This window comes from Sorex araneus, chromosome X, assembly GCF_027595985.1.
Source record: "Sorex araneus isolate mSorAra2 chromosome X, mSorAra2.pri, whole genome shotgun sequence".
In the NCBI taxonomy this organism is placed as follows: domain Eukaryota; kingdom Metazoa; phylum Chordata; class Mammalia; order Eulipotyphla; family Soricidae; genus Sorex; species Sorex araneus.
The window spans coordinates 208,209,564-208,224,895 of NC_073313.1; the positions used below are offsets into that span (position 1 = coordinate 208,209,564).

A 15,332-nucleotide genomic window follows, 5' to 3' on the forward strand; every position below is an offset into this window, starting at 1 on the left:
AGGGCGTGGGGCCTCTGCCTGGAGTAATAAGATTCTAAACCTGACTATCGTGAGGAAGGATCTATAGCTGTGAACAGCCACTGAATTATACTCTTCAAATGAGTGAATTGTATGGAATGTTAAATTGTAGTTCAATAAATCTGTTTTAAAAAACACTTGCTCAGAGGTTGGAGAAACAGTACAGGGGTTAAGGTGCTTGCCTTGTCAACTGGAATAGAGAAGGGATCACTAAGAAAAGGATGGTTTGACGGTTCGGTCGGGAAGGGAGATGTGTGCTGAAAATAGATAAAGGACCAAACGTGATGGCCTCTCAGTATCTGTATTGCAAACCCTAATGCCCAAAAGTAGAGAGAGAGTATGGGGAAACTGTCTGCCAGGGAGGCAGGGGGAGGGTGGGAAAGGGGAGTAATGCTGGGAGATTGGCGGTGGAAAACGTGCACTGGTGGAGGGATGGGTGTTTGAACAATGTATGATTGTAACTCAAACACGAACGCTTGTAACTGTATCTCAGGGTGTTTCTATTAAAAAAAAAATGCACTGGTGGAGGGATGGGTGTTTGATCACTGTATGAATGAAACTTAAACATGAAAGCTTTGTAACTGTACCTAACGGTGAATCAATAAAAAAAAAAAAGTGCTTGCCTTGCACACAGCTGATCCTGGTTTGATCCTCAGCACCCTACACAGAATATGATTCCCTGGGCAGTGATCCCTGCCAACTCCCACATGTATGCATGCGCACAAACTTTAAAAGTATTGCTATTTGAAGTATACAAAACTCTCAATATAAGAAAATAAACTTAACTTCCATCTAACAGACACCTCAATAAGAAGATATATAGAGTGGCAAATAAGCATATAGAAAGATGTCATCAGGGAAATGCAAATTAAAACAAAAATGAGATAATGATAGACATTAGAATGGCCAAAATTCAGAGCACCAACAACAAATGCTGAAGATGTGGAAGGCAGGAATTCTTGTTTTCTATTGTTGGTGCACATGTAAAATGTGAGGCAGTTATTTATTTACTGTTTTATGGGCCACACCCAGCAGTGTTTAGGGCTTATTACTCCTGGCTCTGCACTCAGGAACCACTCCTGGTGTCTGAGGGACCATATGGGATGTTGGGAATTGAACCTGGGCCAGCTGTGTGCAAGGAAAGCACCCTCCCTGCTGTCCTATTGCTTCAGCCCTGGAAGGCAGTTTAGCAGTTTCTTATAAAACTGAATATTCTATAAGATGGGGTTGGAGAGACAGTATAGTGGATAAGATGCTTGCCTTGCACGAAGTCAACTTATATTTTATCCTCTGCACCCCTCTTGGTCCCTCAATTCCTTCCGTGAGTGATCCTTTAGTGCAGAACCAGGAGTAAGCTTTGAGCACTGCTGGGTATGGCCCCCAAAGAAAACAAAGAATACGGACTATAGTTTATAAAAGGCATGTGGGTTGGCCATTTCGTTCTAATATGAACATATTTTTATAAAAATTTAGGGGGTCAGGATATGGCTTGAGAGACCTTGGGTTCAACCCCTGGCACCACTGTTCCCTCCCACCCTGTAGGGCCCCAAGAAACACCCCCAGTCTTCATGAAACCTTATAAGTTTTAAGTAAAATTTTGATGTATCGAGAAGGAAGAAATCTTGCAATGTTAAGATGATCTTATCAGTAGAAAAGATATTCTAAACCAGCTTAGCCCAAAGAAGCATTCTGATTGCCTAATTTAACTTTGTAAAGGAGAAGTAAATCTTATAGCTGGTCTCTGTAAACCTCACAGCTGGAACATTCTAACTGCACCTTGCAGTTTCCAGTGATCAAAGTAAGTTACTTTATATACTAAACTAAGAATTTCATAATAGAAATAATGCAACCCCAGGGGGTACGGTTATCATGAAATAATTACACTCCTGGGAGATTACAGGCACAAGGCTGTACCCCAGGGGAGTGATTATCCCATGATAACCACATCCACTGAAATTGCCTTATTGCAAAAATAATCTCCATTCACTGGTGAGACATTATTCAATAGGTGATTTTTTTTTAAATGAAAAGAATTTTTTTTAGCTTGAATCAGCAAGTGGATTAGGAAATTGGCCAGTTTATTTTTCAGTGCATTCAAATTCAGAATAGATCGTTATTCTTTGCTTTCCCGTTTGATGCAGTAGTTTTTATTTTCTTTTTTGAAAACCTTTAAGAGTTCTATTAGTGTCAGTTAAGTGGTACTACTGAAATTCAGGTCAAACTTTAAAGACATTAACTAAGCAATACATCTTAAAATAGTCTAATTCTATATGCAGTTCGTTATTCTCTTAAAATAATTTTCATTTAGAGTTATATATAATTTACCTCTAAAAATAAGTAAAGGAGGCAGGAGCGATAGTACAGTGGGTAGGGCATTTGCCTTGCACGCAGCCAACCCTAGTTCAAGCCCTGGCATCCCGTATGTTCCCACAAGCACCGCCAGGAGTAATTCCTGAGCTCACTGGGTAGGACCCAAAAAGAAAAATAAAAATAAGTGAAGGATCCAGAGTCATAGTACAGCACATGGAGTGCTTGCCTTGCATGTGGCTGACCTGAGTTCAATCTTCAGCATTCTTTATGATCCCTCAGGCACTGCCAGGAATGATCCCTGAGAGCAGAGCTCTTTATTTTTGGTTTTTGGTCAAAACTGTCTGTACTTAAGGCATACTCCTAATGGGGTTTGGCGGACCATTATATGGTGCCGGGGTTAGGGTCAATTGGAACTGGGGTCGCCAGGTGCAAGGCAAATGTTTTAATCCCTGTAATGTACCTGTGGCTCATGCTGGAACTTGAACCCAATGCCTCATACATGTGGAGTATGCACTCAAATAATGTGCTACATCTCAGGGCACTATTTCCATCATTCATCAATGCTTTGAGATATTTAGGTAAGACAGAGTTGAAGATATAAAAACTCTGTGTATTTACCAGTTATTTGTTCTCACACTTAGACTCTGTTAGATTGAAATGGAAATTTCCTTAATGGCAGTTTCCATAAAAATAGAGGAAAAAATTCACTGTTATTAACAATTAAATACCCTTTATAATATACCAGTAGCTCTCATTTCTTTAGTTCTCCAAATTATTCTGAAAATAAGTTTAATATGAAGTACAGAGAAAAAACCCAACTATCTGAAGACTATCATATGACAGCTATGTCTGAAAGGACCAAGTGTACCTTTTTTTTTTACACAGGACTGGAGTGATAGCACAGTGGGTAGGGCATTTGTCCTGCACGCAGCCGACCTGGGTTCGATCCCTCCATCCCTCTCGGAGAGCCCGGCAAGCTACCGAGAGTATCTTGCCTACATGGCAGAGCCTGGTAAGCTACCTGTGGCGTATTCGATATGCCAAAAACAGTAACAACAAGTTTGACAATGGAGATGTTACTGGTGCCCGCTCGAGCAAATCAATGAGCAACAGGATGACAATGATGCAGAGGCAGGGAGGCACACTGGGTACTGGGGACGTTCCTGGGGCAGTGTTGGGGGGAGGTGTATATGATACTGGGAATTGACCCTGAGGGTCCTATATGCAAAACAAATGCTCTTGGAGTCCTTTGAGCCATCTCCCTAGTCCCAGACTTTATTTCTTTCTCAATTTTTTTTTTTTTTTTTTTTTTTTTGGCTTTTTGGGTCACACCTGGCGATGCACAGGGGTTACTCCTGGCTCTGCACTCAGGAATTACCCCTGGCTGTGCTCAGGGGACGATATGGGATGCTGGGATTTGAACCCGGGTCGGCCGCGTGCAAGGCAAACGCCCTACCCGCTGTGCTATCTCTCCAGCCCTTCTTTCTCAATTTTAAATCATTTTCAAAATAAAAATGAAAGAAAAAGCACCTGTAGTTTCCCCAAATTAGTTTCATGTTTTGTCTCTGTCGTAATAAGTATTTTTTAAAACTATTAGAATCATGGTGCAGACTCAATTGATATTTAAAAAGATATTATCTACTATTTTGCTTTTGGGCCACACCCGGCAATGCTCAGGAGTTAGTTCTGGCTCTACACTTAGGAACCACTTCTGGCAGTACTTGGGGGACCTTATGGGCAATCAAACCAGGTTGCCGGCTGTAAGGCAAATGCCCTATCCATTGTACCATCTCTCTGGGCCCTCAATTACTATTTTTTAAATTCGTTTGATATATCAATGATTTATTTGATTATCCCTCCAGCTTTCATGACAATTTACAGTAGTGAAAAATTAGAAAGATGTTGAAACGCTTTCCTTTTCATCATGTGTGGGGGACCATACGGGATACCGAGGATTAAATCTGGGTCAGCTGCTTGCAAGTCAAATGCCCTACTTGCCATACGATCTCTCTGGCACCTACAGCTGTTTTCTCAAACTTTCAGTATTATCTAGGGGTAAGAGTCTTAGATTCCTCTCAGAATTCACTGTGTCTGGGAAAGGCATGTGGTTGTATGCGTAACAACATACTCAAGTGATCCTTTATAGTGGCTAAGTCTGGGAAACACTAACCATTCAGAGTACCAAGAGCCAAACTTAATTTCTACTCATTCAAATTTAAATTTAAATTTAGTTCTACTCATTCAAATCTTTTGCTTGCATTTTGTGTTTTTAAGACAAAACATTTCTTTTTACTTATCGAGACCTTGATAATTCTTCAAAGATGATGTTACTCTGCAAGGCATGTGTGCTAGCTGCAACTGAACCACATCCTTGGTTCCAAGTAGATTCTTAGATCCATTTAATTTTTCATGTTTTTAATTTTGGGGCCACACCCTGTGGTGCGCTCGGGAACTATTCCTGGCTTGGTGTTTGGAGGCCAGAGTTGGGGGGCCATTCCCAGCAGTACTGGAATAAGATAAACTACAAAGCTCCATGTGTGCTACCTCTCAGCTACATTCCCGGTCTCCAGCAATTCACAAGATAGTGATATGGTTGATGCTCCAGCTGGGAAAATAAATTCATTCAGCCATCATTTATGGAGCATTTACTCAGTTCCAGGTATTTTTTTAGACTCTAGGTATACAATATCAAAGTAGAATTGGTCCTTGCTTCCATTAAATGGAAATGACACAAGGTAAATGAGTAAAAAAAAAAAACAAAACTAGGCATTTTACCAGTGCCGTAGTGGAAACTGAATTGCATCTTGGATAAGAATGAAAGGGAGGCATGGAAGCAGGGAAAGCTCTGTGGCAAAGACACCTGTCCTGCAAACTTGAGGCTGGCAAGGCCATGAGCTCAAACCTGGCATCTCCCCATGTGCCTGAGTATGATCCCAGAGGTGAGGCTGTTTGGGAGCCTGGTGCCACAGCACAGTGTGTGATCTCCAGGACCTTACAACCAAGTATGTGTCCCGGTAAACACTGCAACTGACACGTGCAAAAGCAAAACTCAAGTGTGTGTGTGGGCACTGTGGCAGCACCGCAACCATGAGAGTGACCCCTGGCCAACATCACTACAGTGAGCAAAGGGAAGGGACATGAAGCGCAAAGATATGTGAAGGCACGTCCAGAGCACGTGGCCAGGTGGGCCCTCTGAGAAAGTCATGCTGAGAGGGGAGAAGAACATGACAGGAAGGAAGCAGCCATGGAGACTGAGGAGTCTCAGAGGCCCTGCACTGCTGCGGGCTAACCAGATCCCTGAAACTCTGTGTACTGCAGAGGCATGGCCTCTTGTCGATGCATATGGCAGTACCAACCTCTGAAGGGTTCCAGGACTAAATATGCAGGTATGAGGGCGGGGCAGAGGGTTAAAACCTAATGCAGTAGGCCTTGAGTGGTTTCAGAATAATTACCATGCATCTACCCCCAAAGAGAGTCACAGTACAAACTTGCGCTGACGAGTATAGACAGGCGAGGATATATCAGGAAGCTGGGTGGGTGCTGGGATGGGGCACAGCAACAGCTCCCAGTCTCCAGGTTCCATGCACAGCGTCACCACAAACAAAAATAAGGGAAGAACAAGTGCTCCAAGTTCAGATGACCTTGAATGAGGTTATCTTTCTTTTCTTTTTTTTTTTTTTTTTGCTTTTGGGATCACACCTGGCAATGCTCAGGGGTTACTCCTGGAGCTCTGCACTCAGGAATTACTCCTGGCAGTGCTCGGGGGACCATATGGGATGCTGGGAATTGAACCTGGGTCGGCCGCGTGCTAGGCAAATGCCTTACTCTCTGTGCTATCGCTCCAGCCCCTGAGGTTATTTTTCAAACCGTAAGGTTTTAGAAGCTGTCTCTGATGTTAAGACAATAGTTAGCTGAATCAGGAGCCCTAGATGAAAATTCTTCAGATTAAAATGTTTCTGTTTTGTTATGAGCACTCTATTTGGCAGCAATGTATTGAATGTCCTGCCATCGGCTCTAACTTTTTTTTTAACTTAAAAAAATGTTTTTCCTTTTTGGTTCCACCTGGTGATGCTCAGGGGTTACTCCTGGCTCTGCACTCAGGAATTACCTCTGGTGGTGTTTGGGGGACCATATGGGATGCCGGAGTTCGAGCCTGGATCAGCGCGTGTAAGGCAAATGCCCTACCCACTGTACCCACTCCAGCTCTAAGTTTTCTTTTTTGAACATCTGTATCTAAACTCAGAAAATACAGGCTTTACTCCTTACTTATAATTTAACCAGACATATTAAATTAATGTAGTAAAACACCAAAAAAGACCCAAATTAGTGTAGTGTTTCTCAACCTTTTTCCAACTGTGGCTCTCTTTTAACCTTGTTCCTTTGTGTGGGCCTCCCCTGACCAGGGTCCCGTGGTTTGGGTCTCTAGTCCCCCAACAATTCTCTGCAATGCCAGCTGGGTACCCAATAGTTCAACTGGACTCTGACACTCTCTGACTCTGGAACAGCACCAGTGCCTGCCCTGTGGGTCTGAGACCTCAGTCCCACAAAGCGGATTCCGCCGCCCTCTGCTTGATGATGCCAAGCAGCAGGTTCCCCCTATCTCCTGCCCACTTGGCCACGAACTGGAGGCTCCTACACCCCTTTGCTCAGGCTGCTTCAATTTGCTAGAGTGGCTCAAAGAGCTCATGACTACTTGACCAGTTGATCAGGGAAGCAATAAAGGATGCCAGTGAACATCCAGATGAAGAGCTCTGCCCAGGGCCTACGTGAGGGAAGGACTCGGCACTGCCCTGCCCTCTCCAGGAGTAACTGCCCCTACACTCAGCATTCACCAGCCCAGCAGTTCTCTGAGTCCCATACCTGGGTGTTTTAATGGGGGCTTCCGAACATATGCATGATGGAGCACGAACTCAGTTTTAAACCTTCTCAAAAGAATAGGAGGAGGGCTGTACATTACAAGTTTACATCGAAGACATGGTGTTTCTGGGTATCCCTCCTCTGAGAGACTCTCTCAGAGTGGGTTCATGAGAACCAGAGACTCCTATCTCTTGGAATGACCACGTTGGTCAGGAGCTCTGGGTTAGGACTGGGGTCAAAGACCAAATATGTGGACCAAAGATTCTCCCCATGCTCTTGTCAGTGAAAAATTTAGAAATTTAGGTTTTAGGAGCTTTAGGTTTTAAATTTTGGTTTAAATTTAGGTATTAAATTTAGGTTTTAATATCTTAATATCTTTTTATATATAAAAAATAAAACCAAACAAAATGATCCAAGGCAAAGTAAGCCAATTTTCCTTTTTTGTATTCTTCCTGCATTGCAGAGGATTGAACCCAGAGCCTTACACATACAAAATAAGCATATGGATTCAACCATTGAGCTATATATATCCCAGGCTCCTAGATCATTTTTTCTTAAGCAGGGAAGGTAATTTTCAAGTAAAAGCCAATAGTAAAAGTTTTAACATCTTTTTTTTTTTTTTTTTGCTTTTCGGGTCACACCCAGCGATGCTCAGGGGCCACTCTTCGCTCTGCACTCAGGAATTACCCCTGACAAACGCACTACACGCTGTGCTATCACTCCAGCCCCAAGTTTTAACATCTTTTAAAGTGCAATCTGATTTTATCTATGAACTAAAGAGAGGCAATTGCCTTTTTAGTCTAGGCAGCTTTTACTACTTAGGAAGACATAAATATGAGAATAATTCTTTCCTTTCTATTTTTAGATTATTGATCTGATAAAGTATGTTTAATGTACCTTTTACTTTTAAAATGAGGTTCACAGGGTTTTCAGCTAGGAAAATTAAAATTTAGTTCTAATTATATAGCACTTCAAATTCAAAATGTATGATCAGAGTTCATCAAATCTGGGGATATGACAGTAGGAAAAACAAGCAAAACCAATTTAAATCCATACCCAGAGGTATTTTTAAAAAATGAAATGCTCTTTTTCTTTGTTTGTATTCTATATAAATTCTAAAACAAAAAAATCATGTCTAGGGCTTACCTGAGCCATCAGTTGGAACTGAACTCGCATTAATTCCAGAAAGACCAAACAAAGGACATTCTCGATCAGTGTTGACATGACCCCACTTGTGACATTTAATGCACCTCACATTTCGAACCTAAGAAATAATGAACACATTTTGGTTTTAAAACACTAAGAATATAATCAATGTCCAACTTAGCACTTTTTGGTAGACTTTAAATTCAATGACTCTTGTTTTTAAAAGATCTCCATGAAGAGAGACTTCAAAATCATATTTAGTAATTTAATACAAATAGCTAATCATTAAAAATAAAAAATCATGTCATGGCTTAAGTCAACCTTTAGGTCCTGGGTGTAGCTAAGTGATAGAGCAGTTGGCCCCTATGTGTGAGGTGATGCAATCCACTCCTGGCACAACACACAACACAACACACACAGACACATACACATATGTCAGTGGGGGGCCAACTTTTATGGTAAAGTAACAAATATTAAATAATTTAGGCTCATGGGCCAGCGGTCTCTGGTAAATGACTCAACTCCACCAACGCAAAGGGAAAGCAACCTGTAAATAAATAAGGCAGTATTCCAAAAAGTGCTACTTATATAAGGACTGGGCCCTCTTGTAAGAGTTTGTCTCTGTTCTAAACAAATAGTACTGTAACTTTTATAGCCTTTCTTGACTTGTAGATAATTCTCCAAACTTACCGAAAACTGGAAACCATTATTGTATTTCCATCTACAGAACTTGGATTGCTAGGCTTAGGAGGCAGTTTACCAGGTGGCAAGCAAATCTAACACATAGCCCTGAGTTTGATCCCCAGCACCTGCATGACTCTCACCTGCCAAGCACTACTGAGTGAATCCCTGGTAGCCCAAGCTCTGCTAGGAATGGGCCCCATTAAACATTCTCATTTCTATCTTTATTCAGTTTATCACATATTTTCACTCTTATCCTTCTATTATCTGATATAACCACAAACGACAGAGTTCTTCTATATAACAATATAAATTATTAAATAAATCTTAATTCCTTTTCATTGGATTTTTTTGAGGTCACACCCGAAGTGCTCAGGGCTTATTCCTGGCTCTCTCCTAGAGGGGGATCACTCCTAGAGGGGATTAGGGGACCATATGAGGTGCTAGGGATAAAACCCTGGGCAGGTGAGTGTAAGGCAAGCACCTTATCTGCTGTTCTATCACTCTGGCCTAGAAATAAATTTCATTCTTACAAAGTAAAATATGCATCACTTGCCTGAATACCAAAGGGCTGATCTCTGATGTTCATGTCATCTTTGGCATATCTATTAAGCAGAGATGTAAAAGACATTATTAAGTACAATAAATCAATCTAAAAAATAGTTTCGTAGGCCTATGTACATAGTAAGATGAGTAAGTCTGGAAACTATCTAAAATAATACAAGCTATTCAGTACTTCTAAATACAACTTCGTTATTAAGTTTCCAGTCTGATGAAGAGTTATTTAAAAAATGAAAACCAGAAAGCTGTGGTGCAATGTTGGAGCACATGCTTTACACGTGTGGGGATTTAGCTTCATTTTCTAGCACTGCCCAGTCCTCACAACCTCCCATTCCCTGCCCTTCCAAAACAACAAAACCTAAAAACCTTAAACCTAAAAACTATGGTCATGCAAATTAGGTGCATATGAAAAATAGTCTAAAAAATCTCTTCTTTTTATTCTAGTTGCCTTCTCTAATGAAGGAAAAAGGCAATGTAAGATAGGATCTAAGACATAGGGCCAGGAGCAGGAGAGAGTACAGTGGGTAGGGTGCTTGCTTTGCACATGGCTGATATGGGTACAATTCCCAGCACCCTGTATGGTGCCCAGAACCATATTAAGGAGTTATCCCTTAGCATTGCAGGGAATGGCCCACAAACAAATAAAAAACAAAAGGGAACAAGTCACGGAGAGAGTTCATTTTGCATGCAGGAGCCCTGAGTTCCACAGAAGTACTCCATGGTCCCTGTGGTCTGCCAGGAATGACTCCAGTCCCTGAATACTGCTGAGTTTCAGCTCACCAAACCAAAATGATAGTCAAATAATTTCTCTAAAAAGAAAATCCGTTCTTGTCTTGCATATATGAAGCTCAGGATGCAATTAAAAAAAAAAAAGAGGTTCTTCAAAGTCAAACAAAATCACTGTTGGACCCCAGAACTTAAGTTACTGGAAGGGAGAGGATAGGGGCCCATCAGACTGTAAAGGCATACTGGTACTTTGGTGATGGGTATGGCTGTGACAGTATATTCTGAAGAGTATAAAATTGTACCCTTAACATAGTCTTGTAAACCAACTGTTACCTCAAACCAAAAAAAAAATTTTTTTTAAAGAAAGCCAGTTCTTACTTTTCTCGTGGGGCTCCTTTCTGCCATTCAAATTTGTATTCAGTCTCTCCTTCTGTTTCTTCTTTCTGAAAACATTCATTAAGTCTTTCAGCTATTTTTTTTTCCGTAAAATTATAATCTATTGCAAGCAAGTATATTCAAATATAGAAAATAATACTTTACCTCTTTATTTTCTTGATTGTGTATCAACATACAGGGGAAAAAAGGGCATATTTAAGTTAAAACCTTCGACACGAAAATATATGACATAATTTAATTGTAACTTTTAAGAATTTGTTCTTTTGGGCTGGGGAAACAATCTAGGGGTTAAGGTGCTTGCCAAGCATGTGGCCAACCACAGTTGCTCTCCAGTACAGCACAGGGATCCCCAGGAACAACCAGCATCCCCAGGAGTGACCTCTGAGCACACAGCCCTCAAAGAGCTGTTTTGACTTTCTTCTGCTTTCAAAAGATAAAACCAAAATCAGTGAAATGATCATAATGAATATGAAAGCTTTTTGCTTGTTTTTGGGGGCCACACAATTGATGGTCAGGGGATATTCCTCGCTTAGCTCAGGAGACCATACACAGTGCTGAGGATAGAACTGGGGTCAGCAGCATGCCCGGCAAGTGCCTTAATCTCTGGATTAGCTCTCTGGTCCTGAAAAAAGTCTTTACTAAGCATGTCAATTTTTTTTTTTTTGCTTTTTGGGTCACACCTGGCGATGCACAGGGGTTACTCTTGGCTCTGCACTCAGGAATTACTCCTGGCAGTGCTAGGGGACCATATGGGATGCTGGGAATCGAACCCGGGTTGGCCTAGTGCAAGGCAAACGACCTATCCTCTGTGCTATTGCTCCAGCCCCTAAGCATGTCAATTTTTAATTTTCATACTTTTACATTTTTTACATTTTTGCTGTACTAATTACAAAATTATAGGTAAAAGATAAATACATAAATTACAAAAGAATAAATACATTTGTTAATGTTGATATTTTCTTCCTCAAAGGATATAGCATTTTTTAGGACTGACAATTTTTAGTTCTTTTGTTAAATAAAATATACATTTATTTGGGGGGAGGGGTGCTTCCCAAGCTTTGCGTAGAGGCCCCAGGGGCTACTCCTGGAACATTTGGCCAACAGGGTGGGTAGTTCAAGGCTGGAATGCTCGGCTGCTCCAGCGCAATACTGCAAGGGCCACCAAGCTACCCAGAGGTGCTTGGGAAAGGTTTTTTTTTTTTTTTTTTTTAAAGTCTTTACAGAATAATAGCAATTTCAGAAGATGAAGAGCAACTTACGTGTCATAGCAGTTTTTAATTTTTAATTGCAAACACATCAAAGACTTAAAAAAAAAAGAGGAAATGAGGGTAAGTACCTTTTTTAGCTCCTGGTGGTGCCTCATACATGAAATTAAGGCCATTCTTCACACGTTCATCTCCCATAAGCAATCTAAATAAGGTATAAAAAAACCAATTTTATGTAGGAGGTAAAAATACAAAGTAACGCTCCTTCCTTTTCCTTTCTCTCAAAAAAACCCCAAAGGGAATTAAGATAAATGATTTCTGTTAGTAATAAAGCTACAAAATCTTACCCACTATAGATTACATCTGAAATACTGAGTGGAAAATAGTGCCATCTTTTTTAGTAACTGGCTTGAAGTTCAGAGACTTTCTCATAACCTGGGAGATCTTGACTTAGCCAACAGAAAGGGGGAAGAAATATCCATGGGCACTCTCACATGCTTTTCTTAAACTCTGCAATGTGGAAACAGTGGATCTTTGAAATCTTATATACCAGCACAAATGTGGAATTAAGCTCAAGAGTGCCAACATTTTTTCTTAATTGGGAGGGATCAAATGGTTTTGGAAAAATGAATCTTTCTGGAATTTCTTTAGGAAGTCAAACTCAATTAATGCTCGAAAGAGTCAAAGTCAATGAGAGAACATCACAAATTCTTAAGTGGGGTCAACGAAGAAAAAACAGTTGAAAGACAGTCTACAACAGATTAACTATCATAATGAAGTCAACATCTACTACACGTCAAAAATTATAACACTCGATGTTCCCTGTTTGGATCCCATTGAGAGAAATACACTCACATCTTAAATAAAAGAACTGCAACAAATCAAGTGATGGGTTGAATTAAAGTTTTAATTTATAAGATCAAAGTCAAGTACTGATTACAAAGATGAAGGCTAAAGAGGAAATAGAATTTCCTCATACATGGGAAAGGTCATCATAAAGGATGTAATTCCTTTCTTATTTCCACTAGAGTTTATAAAGAACTGTAGAAAAGAAAAATGCAACAGGATGAAGGAATCTACATTAAGGCATTAACTAACAACATGCTATAGTGTTGATAAGCTTTAAAAACATCTGGGGCTGGAGAGAGAGCAAAGTGGTTAGGGGGCCTGCCTTGCTTGCACCCAACCCAGTTCAATCTGTACATCACATATGAAACTGCCAGGAGTGATTCCTGAGCACAGAGTTAATAGTGACCCCTGAGCATTATCGTGTGATCCCAGAACAAAATACAAAGAAGGTTATACTAAGTGCCAGTCATAAAGACCACATATTATATGATCCTATTATATGACAAGTCCAGAATAGGCAAATGATAGACCAAATGTAAACTAGTAGTTGCTTCAAGTTTAGAGGTAGAATAAGGATTGAATGAGAAGTGCTACTAGTGGAGACAATGTTTTGTTTTCAAATGCCAAAAATTTCCTGAAATTACATTATAGCCATGGCTTCGTATTACCTGTACAGTTTGTTGATTCTTATCAGGAAACAGGCAGTTAAAATGGAGTGGCTCCTGCTAACAATTCAGAATGAAAGCAACCATCTGTTTAATGGTTGGACCCTGACAAGCACTCACACTAGGGAAGGATGGTCTTGCTCCTCCATGAGGCCAAGTCTGAAACACTAACCAGCATCTCTGACTATACACCATTCAAACAGGAGCTCAAACAGGCCATCTGAGACACTTTGGAATCCATGCCCGTGGGGTCTCGGGAGCCTTGCCAGGATTTGGCATCAGTTCCCAGAGGCTGTACTGAGAGAAGTGGCACTCCCCAAGCTCCCTCCGTTCCTCTGGACCTGATGCAGCAAGTTTCTATACCCCAAAGAAGCCACTCTTTTCCAGCTGGTCTCATGAACCTTGTCTTAAGACATCCGTAACCTTCCCATTTATTGCCAGTTGAATCACATGCTTAGATTATGATATTTTGGATTTCCTTCAGTAAGCCATACTGTAATTATATGTTGGCTGGCTTGAGTCACAAGTGAAGTATTTTCACCGAGAAGGTCGGGGAGGGGAAGGACTTAACATGCTGAGATCTAAACTTCACAGTGTACTCCAAAATTTTGTAAATAAACATAAAACCAGCACTTCAAACAGGTGTTTAAATCAGCCTTCTTCTACTATGGCTCTGTGGACCAGTATCAGTCTGAGGTGCAGGAAGATCAAAATCTACCAGTTTATTGCCATGGATATAACGGGTGGTTGTGATCTGGTAACGCAGGACAGGTACTGATCTTCAGGTGTAAAAAGGTGGAAGGATGCTGGTTTCAATTTTATCTTTGTTTTCTTTGGGCCATACCTGCAGTGCTCAGCGTTTACTCTTGGCTCGACACACAAGGACTCTCCTGGTGGGGCTCAAGGGTCCATATGGTGTGCCAGGGATCGAACCTGGGTTGGCTGTGTGTAAGGTAAGCACCCCATCTACTGTAGTAGTGCTTTGGCCCTCAAAAGTGTATATTTATTGTTGTTCTAGTTTTGCCTAATTTGCAACTTGCTCACCAACTGTGCAAACAGTCATATCAATTTACACTTTATGTCAATTACAGGGAAGGTTGGAAAAAGAGGATGTTTACGGACATGAGAATCAGTTGGTTTACCAGAAAAGAACAGAATCCTACCACTGGGGCACTTATGAAAAGCTAACTTATGGGCCCCAGAGAGATAGTACTAGAGTTAACGGGCCTGTCCGGAAGAATCTGTTCTGATCACCAGCACTGCATGTGGTCTCCCAACCACTGCCAGGAATAGCCCCTGAGCACTGTTGGGTATGACTCAAAAAAGGGTGGGTGGAAGAGAGCTAATTTAATTATGAAAGGGATCATTCTCACACAATCAACTTCAAATATCAGAGGAGTGGAAGTTCTTACCTATTATCATATGATTCTTGTTCTTTAAGGTACTGCTGCATTAATTCTTCCTGTTTCTTCTTGTCATACGATATTTTCTGTTCTGCCATCCATACCTAAATCAATGAAGTAAAAAATTTAAATTGGAACTTTGTGACGGCATAATCAATTTTGATCATAATACTAGCAACATCAAATAACAGCTGGAAAATCTGATTTGTGTTTCGACAGAAGTCGGTAAAGACAACCACTAAAAGACTGCTAATCTTTCAGGCAAAAACATCAAAATTGAGAAGCCCCCTGGGACTCTTTGGTATAATACCTTCTCGAACTGAGTTCCAGACAGATCACAAGAAGACACGAACCATCCCTCTACAGGGAATTTGTCCAATCCAAAACACCTGAGCACAGGGCATAATCACCAAGGTTAAACAATGCTCGCAGATGCCACAGGGTGTCACCTGACATCTTGAGAAGAGAAACAAACACTTAGGGGTTTGCTAACAAACACTTAGGGGTAGGAAAAA

At 40.9% G+C, this 15,332-nt stretch overlaps 1 protein-coding gene across 2 annotated transcripts in view; it reads right to left on the bottom strand.

The window, feature by feature from the left end:
• The window catches only part of CIR1 (corepressor interacting with RBPJ, CIR1), a 34,481-nt gene that overhangs the window by 14,900 nt on the left and 4,249 nt on the right, over positions 1-15,332 (bottom strand). Inside the window, exons 2-7 of one of the 2 annotated variants that reach the window (XM_004601360.2) lie at positions 14,827-14,921; positions 12,032-12,105; positions 10,840-10,850; positions 10,678-10,742; positions 9,569-9,617; positions 8,332-8,449 (exon numbers count right to left, since the gene is read on the bottom strand). In XM_004601360.2, the coding sequence (XP_004601417.2) occupies positions 8,332-8,449; positions 9,569-9,617; positions 10,678-10,742; positions 10,840-10,850; positions 12,032-12,105; positions 14,827-14,921 (412 nt within the window). The remainder of the gene's footprint in view (positions 1-8,331; positions 8,450-9,568; positions 9,618-10,677; positions 10,743-10,839; positions 10,851-12,031; positions 12,106-14,826; positions 14,922-15,332) is intronic. The other variant, XM_055119995.1, reaches the window with a different exon arrangement.